Source organism: Diabrotica undecimpunctata, chromosome 8 (assembly GCF_040954645.1).
Source record: "Diabrotica undecimpunctata isolate CICGRU chromosome 8, icDiaUnde3, whole genome shotgun sequence".
NCBI lineage: Eukaryota > Metazoa > Arthropoda > Insecta > Coleoptera > Chrysomelidae > Diabrotica > Diabrotica undecimpunctata.
The window spans coordinates 109699148-109715390 of NC_092810.1; the positions used below are offsets into that span (position 1 = coordinate 109699148).

The following is a 16243-nucleotide window of genomic DNA, read 5'->3' on the forward strand; positions in this document are numbered from 1 at the left end:
AATCGAGCAGAAGGTATTGATAAGAATTTAAAATAAATTTTGTGGAAGTTTTGAAAACAAAGTTTTCATTGTTTTATTGTTACATAAAATGAATTTATATCAAGTAACGGTCGAATCCATCAATTATTTAAAATAAATAAATTAATAAAAACAAGGTGTAAATAAAAACACAATAACACTAAAAACAAAAAGTACTTAAGCCTACAAGCAAAACAAAACATGAAAAAAAAGAACTAAAGTTATCTTTGTCTAGATTTTTTGTCATTAAAGTCAAGAGAATTAAGAGGGTTTAAACTTATTTGAGAAAGATGAGAGTTGTATTGAAAGTGATAAGCCAATACTTAAAACAGAATTAAGAATAAAAATACTGCAAATAGATTATTTTAATAACTTTGAAATAATACCATTGAATAGATTTTTAAATGCCCTAGCTACTAAATCTAATCAGTCTTTAGTTAGAAGATATGATATTACTATCTTGATATGCCATATCTGTATTGCAACTCTCCCCTGCTTCATCATCGTCAACAAATTTGATGTTATCAATATTTTCTAAACTGGAAACTTTCTCAAACTCCGTCTCTTTTTCCATATCTTCTCTAAGAAGCTTTGGAGACACTTTCAATATCTTCGAAAGATCTTCCAGCTGTGTCTCCGCGATCTTTTTATGCACTAAGGGTTCTATTTCTGATATAAATTTATTATCAACAGAATGGCCGGCATTTTTTGCTGATGAAATAAAACTTTCTTTATGGTCTGGCTGTTTATATTTTGGAAGCAACGCAGTATCTTCTTCTGGGGATTCCTTGTTGCTTCCTGGATCTGCGTAATTCCGGACTTCGTCCATTTCGTGGTACTCGTTATCTTCGTATTCCGGAAATATTTCACCGGTTTCATCGAATGGTGGAATCCATACTAGAAATGCCGGATCCATACCTGAAAGAAGAAAGGTAATTTAATAAATAAATACTGTTAAAACCATTTGAAAAGATTCGCAGTTTTACTTTTATGGATACTTCCTATAATAGAATAGGAAGGAGAGACCAGGGATGGTTTGGACACTTTTTGGGTTTTAATTTTTGATGCTTTACCTAAATATTTTACTTTTTTGTTTGGCAGTCTTTTAAGTTTATTTGTTCATGATATAAACTTTTTGGAGTCATATTTTTCAAAAAAAGAAATCCTGGAAATTAGAGGTACTACAATTGTCCAAACTGTGGCTTTGTGCAGAGATACTATGGAGGGCATCTAGGGATGGTATAGACAAGTAGTTATGAGCACCAAAATTATGATTAAATTACAAAAATCTTTTCAATTTGTATATTTTCAAAATAAAATTTTTTTAAAATAGATATATCAAAATAAGTCACTGCACACAGAGTGCTGATAGTTCAGTGTTGAAATATACCATGTCTTTAAATCTGGGTTATCTTCTACCGCTTTCGGTAGGATGAAAATCACTTGTTAAAAATTCATGAATGAAGATTCTTTGTCCGTAAGTTGAAAGCGATTAGATGGAAGAAGCCGTCTGTAGAACTTTATACTCTACAAGCACATGGAAGATTTTTAATGGGTCATTTTACCCAGCATGAATCATATATAAAGCAATACTACAATTTGTAATAACTTTATGCCGTCAATTTTTATCGGTACATGTAAGTCACAGTTAAAGATAAACTTACCACACAGGGGTTAAAGTTTTTTTGGCCAAACATTTTTGTACGGCATCCATAACTTATGTAGTTAATACAAAAATAATGACTTGCGGCCTAATGCCGTACAAAAATATTAGCACCAGGAGCAGAATTTTTTTTTTATTTTAGGAAATCTTTTTCCCCATTGCGGTACTTTGACACAGTACGGCATTCATACACAAAGTTTCGAATTGGTATATAGATTAATTTTTTGCAACGCCGTACATTTTGGCTGGTACATGGGTGAAAAATCTATGGCGCAACGCTTAATTTGAACCCCCATGCTTTGTGTACCGATAAGAATTGGCAGCATAGTTTCTTAAGTTATTATTACATAGTGTGATTCATGCTGGGTGAAATGAGCCATTAAAAATGTACCATGGGCTTGTAGTCTAATAGTTTAAGTCCGTCTCTCAACAGATTTTCTATGTTTACCCCAAAATTCATTGCAAATTTGTCTTTTTTTTTTGACGGAACGATTACAATTATGAAGTCGCCTTTAACAGCATCATTGTCACGTTTAAGCCACTCACTACTTTCTTTATCTTTTTCCTATTCAGAAGAAAAATCTTTCATTATGACTTGTTCCAAGTCTTCATCGGAAGAATATTCTTCAAAAACAGGCTTCTTTTCTGTAAATACTTTCTTCTTCACAACCTTTTCTTTCTTTGTTAGCTTCATTCTCTATGAGTTTTCCCTTTTCCGGTGTATCTGTGGTGACGCTACTCTTCCCATGCTTTTTTTTTTGGAACGAATTCAGTTGTCCTGAAGAAACTCGATATATGAGTTATTAAAGTCTCTACGAGTACTAAACAGCTAATTGTGATGGAGGAATCCACAACAGCAGTGTCTTTTCCTACTTCTTTAGGTGTTGATTCGATAGTTTCTGAGAAAGTACTAGGGACAAAAGGGTCCGAAAAATAATATGGATGATCTGAGATCCCAGAGCAGTGAAAATAGTGGTCTTGAAAAATATTTATATCAAAAGTATACATATATACCACATTTCAGAAAACCTGATTTTACATTTTCAGGAGTTGCAGCCGATCCCAAGCTTTTGAAGATAACTCAGGAACTGCGTAGATTAATAGTTTTATTGTAATGGGCCAACATTCATGAGTTAACTGCTTTACTGTAGAATTTCTTAAATGTGCCTAAACACGCAACGATCTAAGGGTTGTAAGTGGTTAAAAGTATGCAGTAGAAGTGTTAAAATTGTGATCTCATTTTCTCCGCAAAAATTAACACCTTCCAGACTAAGATGAGACTTGTGAATATCCAATAATAGCCACTCAGGATGTTTATTATCACACTTCACGTTGTTTTTGAAAAATGTTAATATCAATACGAAGTTTTCGGTGCTCATCCAACCAGAGTTGTGGGTTAGCCCTAAAGCTGTATGTAGTGCTCCAGCCATTATTCGAAATTTGTCCAAGCAAGCACGTAGGAACACGATAAGGGTAGGTAAAGAATTACCATTTGCACAAATTATGCTCAATTAAATCATCAGTTCTCCTCGCTCTCTAGAAGTTACCTGACCAACTTGTTTTTCATCGTTTTGTCCAATCAGTTTGGTCATCGGAGGCACTGTTGCAACTCATGTTTTATCGAGATTGAATATGTCTGAAGGTTGAAACTTCTTCATTTGCATTACAATGTCCAATTTATCAAAGAATTGCCCTGTGGTTTTATTAAAGGCAGTCATTCTGGCAAGAGAGATTGCCTCCGGTTTTCTAATGACTAACATAGGATGTCTCTTCATAAATCCAGTAAACCAGTCATCACCCTCTTGTCCCTTTTCTTTCTTAACTTCGGGAAATTTTAGATTGTTTATTTAAGGAAACTGTAAAGCAATGTGTCTGCATTTATTCGGTGTTACTATGTAAAACGTTTAAGAGCACTGTAGTAAATATTCCGCCAGTACTTTCCCCATATTGTCTGAGAAAACCTGTCTTATGTGGAAGTTTGGTTTAAACGTCATGTTATCTATGCCCATTTATCTAGCTTTCTTTACATAAAGTGCAAGATGTACGTTGTGAATAGTTGCCATGTGGCGCAAACTTTCACGATTCTTTAAAAAATCTTCCACCGCCTGCCGTAGATCACCTTCAGGAAAAGTTCGTTAAGTTGATTTTTTTAATTCTCGTGGCATTTACAGTAAAATAATGCAGTTCGTTATTAAAGTAATAAATAAATCGAGGATACAATTAACAACTTGTTCATTGTATTCATAACTAATGTAATCACACATTTCTGGACGTAAATTTTTAACCAAACATTATATGATTATAAAATATACATAAATGTGTCTTTACTAGTCCCCACTTTATTCAAATGGAGCGCCAAATACAAAACATAAAACTATGTTACACAAAAACCTTACATTCTAATCTTTAAATGTTCTTCTTCTTCTTCTGGTTCCTATCCGTTTCGGATGTTGGAAATCATATTGGCAATCATGACCTTGCTCGCTGCGGCTCGAAACAGCTCCGTTAAGGTTTTCTTAAACCATGTTCTTAAATTCCGCAGCCATGATATTCTCCTTCTACCGGGTCCTCGCTTACCTTTGACTTTACCTTGCAATATAGACTGCAGCAGGGAGTAACGGTGCTGATTTCTCATAACGTGTCCCAGATATTGCAATTTTATGCGTTTGATCGTAAACACAATCTCTGGTTCCTTCTTAATTTTTTCTAGAACTTCCTTGTTCGTGATCCTTTAAATGTTAGATCAATGATTTCAAAAAGTAAACAAACTCTGTAAAGATTAACATTTAACGGCAGAGGCCATATGCTTTTGTTGCAAAGCTGATCTCTTGCAATGTTGCTAATACGTACAATCGATCGCGGCAGTGGAATTCACATTAGGTGGGAAATTCGATCCTGTCCCTTATAAACCTCAAACAATCCGACGATCTCTATTTGAAAACACTTTCAATATGCTGTCAAGGCATAGCATATACCAAGATAGCAAAGTATGTGAGATAAGAAAAATAGGGAGAGTATTATGCAATTCCAGAACAAGTGATGGTGATCCTAATCTTGCCGTAGGGTGCACTACGATGCCAGCTCTACCGATTCAACAGTGTATCTACCTAAAAGACCTCATTTCTACCGTCTTTTACTCTTCTGTACAATTCAGTCCAAATGTAATTAATTTATTATATTTTTTCTCTCCAAGTTACAAAGATATATTTTAAGAGAAATCACCCTATATTCGGTGAATTCAAACAGGTAAATGTTTTTGTATTTAAATCAAATCCTTCAAAGCAGTGAAATTTTTTTAAATCAGCACGTACCTTTTTAATTCGGAATATCTTAAATAAGTAGGTAACCAAATTATTGTATATTTTTATATTTCGTATATTTTCTTTGGGTACCAGCTGCTAATCTTCACATCTACGTATAATAATAAGTTTCTTTCTTAAAGCGTATATAATTTTGTTCTAGCATTTTTGCATATTTACTCCAAGTATTGATTGTGTTTGTTTTTGTCGCTTCGTATTATTTTCCAAAAAAACAAAGATTGTAGCAACTTTAACTAAAATCCCCACTTAAATTTAAATCTACTGATTTGTACAGAATTTTAATTATTTACCAGAAACACAATTTCCTTAGTGGCAACATTGTAATCCACACCCTTGCAAATTACAAATGGCGTTATAACCACGTTGTGCGTATCTCAAAACATTGATTAAATGGAAGAAGGTGCAATAAAACGAAAATGTGTTGAGTTTTCGATTGTACCGATTTAAAAAGTTGGAATGGTTTTTTAAATTGAAAAAATCGAATGGATATTTTCTGTGAATGGATAAAAGTTAATTTGAAATTGGGAAAATAATAATAAAACTGAGGATTATTCTGAATTTATTTTAACCAGCACCAGATAAGAACTGCGCTTAATTGTTCAAAGTTTTGTTAGTATAGACAAATTCAACACTATTTTGTAGACTTTGCATCTGTGTTTAAACATCGAAAACGGCTTGAACGAGTTTTATAAATTTTGGTGTATAAGGATTTTGTGATGCGGCCGATATTATGGTAGTATTTACATTATTGCAAGATCTTTTGTTTTTATACTGATTATTTTTAATTATATATCTAAATGCCATAATTTCGGAGTTATTGCTACGTTTACATCATCTTCACCGAAGTTATGATTATACATATAGATAAATAAAATAAATAATTTGTATACTAATACTATCATAACAAGGTCTACTGTCAATGAATCAGTAAAAAGTTTAACGAAACTACTGCAGTAAAAGATTTACCCAAATCATAGCGCTGAAAACTACAGCAACTGAAAATAAATTCATGTTAGAGGTATGTTAATATTTGAAGAGAGGAAAAATTAGGAATTTAAGAAAATCAATAATGGCGATTACAGCAGATTCTCAATATGTCGTCCCTTTACTTCAATATCAATGCAACAAGCCACGCAGTTTTTAAAACTTTGCAATACATTTTGCAACATCCCTGACTGCTAAATTCTTCTTATTTCTATGGTAATACTCTCTTTTAATTTCCGAATATTACAGGTTTTCTTTTATAAACGATGTTTTTTAAGTGACCTCATAGGAAATAATCTAAAGGGTTAATGTCGGGTAATCGCGGGGCCAAGTCGATAAAACCACGCTTTCTAATCCACCTTCTGAAAAATATTTAGGAATTGCTTTACCACACGCGCATAATGAGATAGAGCACCATCGTAGTGCGGCCAAGTATTTTGATCAAATGTAAGGCAGATATCGAGCACAGTTTATTAATTAAATCTTGCCCAAGTACTTTCGCTTCCTAGAGCATCTTCAGGGGCATTTCGTCAATTTTGGCCTATCCAACAATCATAGAATGTCATAAACATAAAATTGTACATTACACTACACCACACAAGGACAAACAGGTTAAAATTTTTAAAATAGGCAAAGCTACATTATGGTTAGCATCAGGAGAGAGAATTCTCCGTATGGCTCTAGAAATTTTACAACTACTTCTTACTATAGGATATACCATGCTAAAGAGTTATGTGTTGTGCACTAAGGAATCAATTTCGCCTGAAATATTTGCATTCTAGGCTATGGTAGGATGAACAAAAGATTATGATAGAGATGAAGACAGGTTAAATAATCTGGAAGGCCTTACTATAAACTGCAATATCAACAAGACTCGTAAAAAATAATAGATATTAAAATCATAGTACCCAAGTATGATCCCGGTGCAGCTCCAGCGTTTACTACATTATAGTCGTAATAATCCATTTCCAAATCAATGTCCTGTGCCGAAATTGAAAAGTCTGATCCTGTTGGTCCTAACATAAGCCTTTCTCTATTTTTCTTCTCCTTTGTTTCTTTCACAGATGTACTTTTTATAGTTGCTTTGTTGACAAGTGTACCACCGGATGAGTAGCAACCCTGTAAAGAATTTTTTTATAAATTTGTGAACTTTATATTTAACAACAATATTGATTTAACTTGTAGAACTAGAGAACTTGAACTATAATATAAAACTTGACTTTGATTTTTTTAAAATGTCTAGAAGAACAAAAATTCCTTCTGATAGAAAAATTACACAAAGTAGAGGGGAAATAAGAAATACTATAAGAACTATGGAGGTCTTATAACTTTCATAAGTAGAGTTTATAATTTTGAAGTAAGTTATGTCTACCAACTAAGTAAAAAATTCCTAGTTTATGGTAGCCAACTACATTGTATAGATCTCAATAGATTTATTACTATTTATAGATCTTAGAAAGGCAAACATAGAAACTATTAGTTGCATCAAAACAAAAGACGGATAATTAAAATACTTTCAAGTATGCAAGGACGCTGCCTACTTGAAAACTGAACCCTACTAATGTGACTTCGTTTTCCACTTCTTTTTTATCTAGACATTAGGCTGTTTTTCTTCAACGTTACATCTTATGTTGTAGCATTGTTATTGTCTCGTTCTGTATCAATTTTGAATTCAAGTAATTTAAATTCCATCCTGTATAAGGTTTTGATTCGGCGTCTTACATTTATATATTCGAACTAAAGTTTTTTTATAAATATCTTAAAATTTTCGAAAAAGAAGCACTTAAATTCTGAACGATAAGACTTTTAAATCTCATAAGTTGCCATAAGCACTTATCATTGTTTTTGAATTGTGTCTCAAAAGCGTCGATTGGAATAAACAATATCGAATCATTTATTTGCATTGGAAATTGCTGCTAAGAGAATTAAAAGCGATTGTAGACAATTTGCCAAATGCATCCTGCCAGATTTCTCTATGCACGACCAATCACTTGCTAGATGGAAGTCATCATGAAGGCGGAGAGTTTTGTTTTACCAGCGAAAATTCATAGATGAGAGAATGTATAATTCCCGCTTGAGATCTTGAACAGCTCGGTGGGTCTGGCATTTTTTTATCAGGTAATGGGGTTTGTCAAAAGACTCGAAGAACATATTGCAAAAAATGAGTAGAGGACGAACAATCACAAGTCAGTCGGAATTCATAATTATAGAATAAAATCAAACAGAAAATGCAGAAAAGAAAATAAGATTCTAAATATTAAGAACACTGGTGGAATTTACACTAACTCACGACTCTGAAGTGTTGATAGTGAACACATATACAAAAAGTTTAAAGAAATAGGAAGTAAACAGTAATATATAAATAACAAAAAGATAAGTAAATAAATTATGTAAATAACATTATTTGATAAGTTTTACATAAATTGAAGTTTATAATTAATGTTTCCAAAGTAATCTCGCACGCATCTTTATTTTATTGATTCACACGTTGTTTGGTAAAGTATTTAGTATATTTTACATTTAATATTTTTATTTCTGTACTATAATATTATCTTATTTATTAGCATATTCTAGCTACTTATTTACTTAGATAGTAAAAGATATTATTTTCTTCTATTCAGTAAAATCTCATTGTCAAACTGACCAGCGCATGTACTATTTTTTTAAGTTCAAAGAAACTGACTTATCTTTAAGCGCCATACAATAGAGTTGATTTATGGGTATGCACGTGATTCACTTGCTCTATTGACCACCTCAGTAGGGTCTTCAGAGGGTTTTCTGCCCATCTCACACACTTTTAGATCGAGACAGCGTACAAAAAGCATATCCAGTTGATCGGTTACGTCCTTATTTGTGCATCGGCGCTGAGCGTCGTGACGCGCGTATACAACTCTACTATTCTACTGCTTGCTATGATTAATACACCAATATTTCAGAGGTAAGTGATTTTTCTTTGTACAGATAACAGCAATGAGTAAAGCCAGTTAATTTTGGTAATATTTAAATTAATTGCTAGTTTATTCACAATCAAAATATTGTATTTTTTCTTCGTTATTATTCTAAATCATTTAACCAGCGACCTCAAAGATTTACCGTAACTTCTCTCTAACTCTAACTTCCAGTCCAGTTATATTGAATTATAGGCACGAAGTCAAAGTAGTCTGTTGAGAACAAACAACTAATATCCAACACAGCTAATTTAAAACCAATCTAGACGTACGGAATCCAGCACTAGGGAGCCGCGTCCAACAGCAATGTAGATATAATCCAACCATTCGTGAATATGACACTAGGAATGATACTGGATGCCCTTTAGTATGTACCAAATTTACTGATCCAAAGAGATATAACAATCCCCTCAGTGAAAGAAGGGATAAGTGAGTACAGTGTAAACTACCGCGATAGTCTCAGACATTGTTTGAAGTCGTCAACGAAACAAGAAGTGTAAAAAAATTCAAACCCACAGACCTAATTACTAGGTTTAACAAAAATTAAGCAAAGAACCTCTCTGCTTATAGTGTATATAATGTAAATAGTGATTAATCAAATATTGTATCGCAATCAATATAAAAATTTTAAGCTAAGCTAACATATATTTGATTGGTTTGATAGCTAATTTTATAAGACAATGTACAGACAGAGGTACACTGTACTCTGTATAAGTCAATAGCGTCAGAACAAACGCTTATTTTCCGCATGGACTGATTGCCGAATAAAGGAGTTGTTGCCATGACATTGTATCTTAGGTAAACCTCTTTAAAGTTTTTGGCATTCCTTTTCTCAAGTAGCTGTAGCTTCCTCCGTAGATGTGTTAATTGTTGTTCTGAGATGCCAGCTTCTTCTGATAGTATTGGCACAAATACTACAAACTTCAAAAAAAAAATTTTTGAATTATAATTACGTACTGGTAATTATATTAGCTAATGTTCGTTTGACAATCCTATTGACTGTGCCACTTATAGTTCGACAAATAAAAAAATAGATTTTTTAATATGGGCACAGCTTGTCAATCTGTAGTGGGCATAACGTGAGCAAAACTATATTCCAATTTTTCAGGCGTTTTTCCTTTTGCTCATAGTCTACTAGAATTGATTGGCTGGCTGTTCACTTTCATATCTGTTCTGCAGGAAAATTATTAGTTTCTAGTATTTAGATGGTATTTAATTATTAAATTGCTTTACTTATTTCAGCAAGGTTTTCTCCTATTGACTGTGCCACTTATAGTTCGACACATAAAAAATATATTTTTTAATAGCTTTGACAGCTTGTCAATCTGTAGTGAGCATAACGTGAACAAAATGATATTTCAATTTTTCAGGCGTTTTTCCTTTTTCTCATAGCCTACTAGAATTGATTGGCTAGCTGTTCACTTTCATATCTGTTTTGCAGGAAAATTATTAGTTTCTAGTACTTAGATGGTATTTAATTATTGAATTGCTTTACTTATTTCAGCAAGGTTTTCTCCTATTGACTGTGCCACTTATAGTTCGACACATAAAAAAATATATTTTTTAATAGCTTTGACAGCTTGTCAATATGTAGTTGGCATAACGTGAGCAAAATGGTATTCCATTTTTCAGGCGTTTTCCCTTTTTCCTATAGTCTACTAGAATTGATTGACTAGCTGTTCACTTTCATATCTGTTCTGCAGGAAAATTATTAGTTTCTAGTAATTTAGGTCAATGTTTATGTCTATGAAATTGTTCGCGTTATCATCATTAGTGCATAACTAAATGTTAAAATGATCCATTCTTCTGAGTTCTCAAAAATATAAACATGTTTATCTGTCTATAATTTATGCAAACTAAGAACAGTCAACTAAACTCTCCATGACATGCTATATAATAATGATTAAAATCATAATACCAACAATCTAGATAAATAAATTAATATGCTTAACTAAAGTTAAATATTTAAAAAGACAAGCATTAGATTTTCCTATTAGAAATATATATAATTTAGATCTTTAACTCACATTTTTAGAAATTTTTCTGATCTCCCGATAATATTGTAGATTACTTTGAAAACATCTTTTATATAGGTCTTAAGTATTTCTTCAAATTGTGCGTAGTATGTGCAATTATTTAGTGTGCGTACAAAATATAAAATATTATAGTTTACAGCACGATATATTTTTGTTTTGGATGAGCTATACCAATTCGAATGGATAAGAAAGAAAGAGCGAGAGAGAGAGAGAGAGAAAGATAAAACAAAGATCAAGCATGGGGCTAATTTTGATCATTTTTTATAATACTTAATCACTTTTGCACTTTTTGCACTCGTTTATTATTTTTAAATTTAAGATTTAGCAACTATGTGAATATGTACGCCAAAAAAACCAACCTCGAAATATGAAACAAACACCAAACGCATGACTGTAGCTCAGAAATATCAGCTTGTGTCATAAGTTAACAATAGAAAATACCACCATTGGCTAAATCATGCTATTCGAGAAACCTAGAATGTAAAATCAGAAGTACACGGTCTTTGGAAGATGAAGTGAAAAGACAAGGAAATAACACCGCTGTAATATCGGGGCATGTTAAGCATTCAACATGCAAAAACAAACAACTTAGTGCACCCTGCAAATCTACAGTTTACAGAATAGGCGTGTGACAAATAATGACATGCGTGAAACAGAAAATAGTCGAAATGTCAGTAAAAAAAGAATACTAGGGACAACTAAAATCAAGACACTGAAGAACGGAGTCAGACTAAATGGCCGACAAACTAACACAAATATAAACGAAAAGCGCCGGTACTTGTACGACTCATAGGCATAATACTTGAATCCAGTAATCTCAGGGACATGCCGTTCATGAGGAAGATAGTCAGTGATTGATCGGAGTGACCGGCGATTACATCTTTTTACAAGATGCAAGATCGGAGCGATAGCCTCGCTTCCGCATCGTCTTTGCTAGTATCAAAGCAAAAAGAAAAATAATTTTAGAACATGGCTTATACACTTCAAATAGACTGCATCCTTACAAAACATTGACCGCAGAAGCTTAAAATCCTGGACATTGTTAAATGATATCATGAATATTTTTTATTCAGTGCTTATTTTCATTTTATTAAGTGAAAATCTTATATCCTCTCAGACGAGTGCAGAAGTGCTGTTGAAGTGCTACAATACTGAATTTTAATTGAAAAAATACTTCACCGGATCACTTGTGGAGTGAATTTTTGTTAACAGGCTCACATTGGTCAACGTGATGTTACTGATATTGCTCGGTCGTCTCGCCATATTCTGCTTTACTGATTCTTCGCCCTTTTGTGTTTTTTCATCAGATTTATCCTTATCGCTTTCGATGGTGGATGATCTTTTTAAAGTGAAATTTGTTAAACTAGTGTTAATGGTGGTATCTTCCGATTCATCAATTGGTAGGGTGCATGCCTCGACTTGAGTTAAAGTTGTGGTGCTGCCGATACTAAGGGACTCTTGTTTCCTGAAAATAAATATAATAAAAAAATAGTACTTTAAAAAACTATATACTTTTTAACTATATAGTCATCTCAAATACAATATCCTAGCGAATTAAATTCTTAATTTTAACATATGTCCTAAAAGTATTGGCACAAAATTGATTGGCTTTAATATTAACAAAAACAAAATAATATCAAGTTGCCTTTGCACACAAAAGTTTGATTACTTTGCTTACTGTCAGTTGAAATTTATTTATTTTGAAAAGAGAATATTGATTTATTAATTTTATAGAGATAAGAAAAAGTATCTATAAGTTGGTTGGGTGGCTACTCAAATCTGTCCAATATTTCAGAAGTAAAACATTTCACGGAGAACCTTTTATAAAAAATAGCAAGTGCGAGCAGAGAATACCATGTCTGAATCTCCCAAAGAGTGGAAGGCCATGTGAATTTATTACACATGGTTCAGAGATTGGTGAAAACAGTAAAAACTTAGTTTGGAATGTCAACGAGGAGATTGGCTCGTCATTACAGATCTTCTAAGAGCACGATGTCGTTGGAATTGAGGATGAATGGTCTTAAATATCAAAAGCAATGTTAGTGTCCCAAAACTTTTTATCTTTGTATGTTACAGTGCTTTCTACCAACGATCTAAATAACTTTTTCTTCGTTTAAGTTGACAAACTTTTATTCCTTATTAGGGAATGTAACTTTTTTGTTATAGCTTTGCCGCTACTTATTTGTTTTGTATATCTGCATTATCCATTTCATTGATTACATTGACTTGATACTACACACACCGGCATATTTAAAGGCACAACCATAAAATCTGAGTCGTTTCTCTCTTATTTATATATTGTTAATATTGTTTAGATAATCTCATAATACGAATTTTGGAAGTATTTTGAATTTTTATTACAACGGTAGTACAATGTGGAACCTTTTTAAGAAGAAATAAAACACAAAGATGTCAAACTCAAACAAAATACGGATTTTAAATAACTTTATTGTACAATTTAAATTTAAATGATTTTTTTATGCATTTTTTGGCTTTAATAGAGGGTCTCTTTATAGAGAGTTTAATAGAGTTTCCCTTACGAGCCCTTACAACTACAGTCATTCGTCTTCTCATATTTCTAATAAGGCTATCAATCAGTTGTTGAGGCAGTCCCTCCGATTCCTCAATCGAAGCAATTCTTACTTCCTCTCTGTTTTGAATAGCACGCATCCGTGTCCTAAGTTTTCTGGTTAGCATGTCCCACACATGCTCTATCGGGCAGTTAACTGCATTAAAATTCAAATCGCCATTAACTCTGTTCATGCTCCCAAAAATATATCGCTCCACACTATATTTAAACATTCACCAAAAGGTACGGTCGTAGTAAAATTAAAAGGTGCATTTTGTTATTGTTGGCGTCAATACAATATTTTTCTACCGTCGATTCAGTTTGCAGAGAAACGGCTCTTGTCTGTAAAGAGAATTCGACTCCACTGGTAATCATTCTAATTTTGATGTTCTTGACCAAATTGCCAAACCATACACGATGGTATCTCTGGACTCTGGGAGCTTTTATTGGTACATATAACTTGAGACCGGGTTCTTTAAGTCTCCTTCTTACTTTGTGCTCACTTATGGTAGTTTCACCAATATTTTGCAGCAGGTTTTTGGTTTAAACTGGTTTAACGTCTATTTTATAATGTTTGCAACGTTATAAATCGATCATCTACAGCCGTGGTTAAAAGTTTGTTCCCTTGCTCCCTTTGTTTTACGTACTCCCTGGTATGTCTCCAACGACATACACAGCAGTAGATGGTTGATGGACATTTACCAAACATTGCATCAATATTCCTGTACGTTCGACCATTTTCGACCCTAGCAATATCAGTCGGTATTAAATCAGCAATTTTCACTTGTTCTTTGCAACAAAAACACCACTGATTAAAACAAATTAAAAAAAAATTACTTTTGTACTGTTTGTACTTGTTATCAGTAAATAATACGACTTGTAAAATGTAAAACACAACACAAATAAACAAATTAGTTTGATGTTTTGACATTTAAAACTTTATTGTGGAGAGGAGCATTCAAAGCTATCTAGATAAATAGTCTATAAAATAGAAATACAGGGTGAGTCATGAGGAACTTTACATACTTCTACCATATGTAGAGTCCCTCAGGGAGCATATCATGTGGCCACTAAAAAATGTCAACTCCTTTTCTTTATTAATTAACAGGGTGATTTATGTAATTGACCATTTATTTCATTTTACTGTAGTGTTTATACGGCTCATTTGATTTTTTTAATTTTTGCATGATACAGTACACTACTATCAAGCATTCGACTGGTATTAGTTAAACTAAAAAATTCCAGGACTGGCTTTGGAAAAATTAATTTAGGGATTCGTATTAAATATTAAACCCTGTATATATTTTTTTTAAAATGCAATAAGTGATTTTCAAACTACATAAATAGCCAATGAAAACGACATACGCGACAATGTTGTCGCACTTTTATTAAATTTTTAGTGAACGATCAAATCTTACCAAAAATAGAACAACCATAATGAAGTATCAAATTATAAGGTATTAATTTAAACAAATGTTATAAATTTCAAACATTTTAATTAAAATGAGTTCCTACAACATAATCTAATACGTAGAAAATTAACGTCTTTACTGTCACTTTGTATTATCTCTACGATAGAATCAATTGTTTTTAAATTTTAAATTTTTACTCATAGATCGTATTGGGGCATTATTTTCGATAAATAATAAATTTAATTGATTAAAAAGTCAAACCTCTTGTATGTGTTAGTTTTTGTTGATTGTAAATGATTAAAATTTTATGTCAAATAATAATACATTGCATCAACTGTACTAAATAAAAATAAATCTAAAAAAGTTTAAAATGAAGGTTGGCGTTGACCGTTTGACGTTTCTTGATATTTTATACCCATTGTCATTATTGTCATTATCAATTGTTATTTATATGTACAAGAATACATATTTCTTCTGTCATATCTGTTAGTTTTGGTAGAGCTTTTGTTACTTTCGTTTAAAATGCCACATCAGTTTTCGGCCACAGAATATGCAGACATAATATTTGTTTATGGATTCTGTAATGGGAATGGTAGGGCTGCTAGTAGAGAATATCGCAGGAGATTTCCTAATCGTCGAACTCCCAGTCATCCAACATTTGGGTCAGTTTTTAATTATTTGCGAGAAAATGGCACTTTTCCTAGTGGAACAACAGAGCGACATGTAGATGAAGCGCAGGAAGATGACATTATGGACGCCGTTACTATGAACCCTACAATAAGCACTAGACAAGTAAGTCGAGAACTCAATGTTACTCAATCAAAAGTAAGTAGAGTCTTACAAAAAAATAATCTATACCCATATCACATTCAAATGGTTCAGCGACTACATGCTGGAGATGAGATCGATAGGTTGGAATTTTGTAGATGGATTAACAATAATCGACCAACGCTATACAGGACGCTATTTACAGATGAAGCCCAATTTACCAGAGACGGGATAAATAATTCACGAAATTCACATGTGTGGGCAGAAGAAAATCCCCATGCTATTCGAGAACGTCGTTCTTAGTTAAGGTTTTCGGTTAACGTGTGGATTTGTGTCATAAATAACCAATTAGTAGGTCCTCACTTTTTTGATGGTCCTTTAACAGGGCAGGTCTATTTGAACTTTCTACAAAATATTTTGCCGAATTTGCATGCCAACGCGAACGTTGCTATCCGAGGGATGTATTTTCAGCATGATGGGGCACCCCCACACTTTTTACTGGCAGTGAGACAACATCTCAATAAT

The 16243-nt window shown here is 32.8% G+C and overlaps 1 protein-coding gene across 1 annotated transcript in view; it reads right to left on the bottom strand.

Moving 5' to 3' along the window:
• Nucleotides 1-259: 259 nt before the first annotated feature.
• gogo (thrombospondin-1 like protein golden goal) overlaps nt 260-16243 on the bottom strand; it is a 112281-nt gene continuing 96297 nt past the window's right edge. Inside the window, exons 11-13 of the mRNA XM_072540720.1 lie at nt 12188-12434; nt 6894-7104; nt 260-936 (exon numbers count right to left, since the gene is read on the bottom strand). Coding sequence (XP_072396821.1) covers nt 452-936; nt 6894-7104; nt 12188-12434 — 943 coding nt within the window. The 3' untranslated portion in view covers nt 260-451. The remainder of the gene's footprint in view (nt 937-6893; nt 7105-12187; nt 12435-16243) is intronic.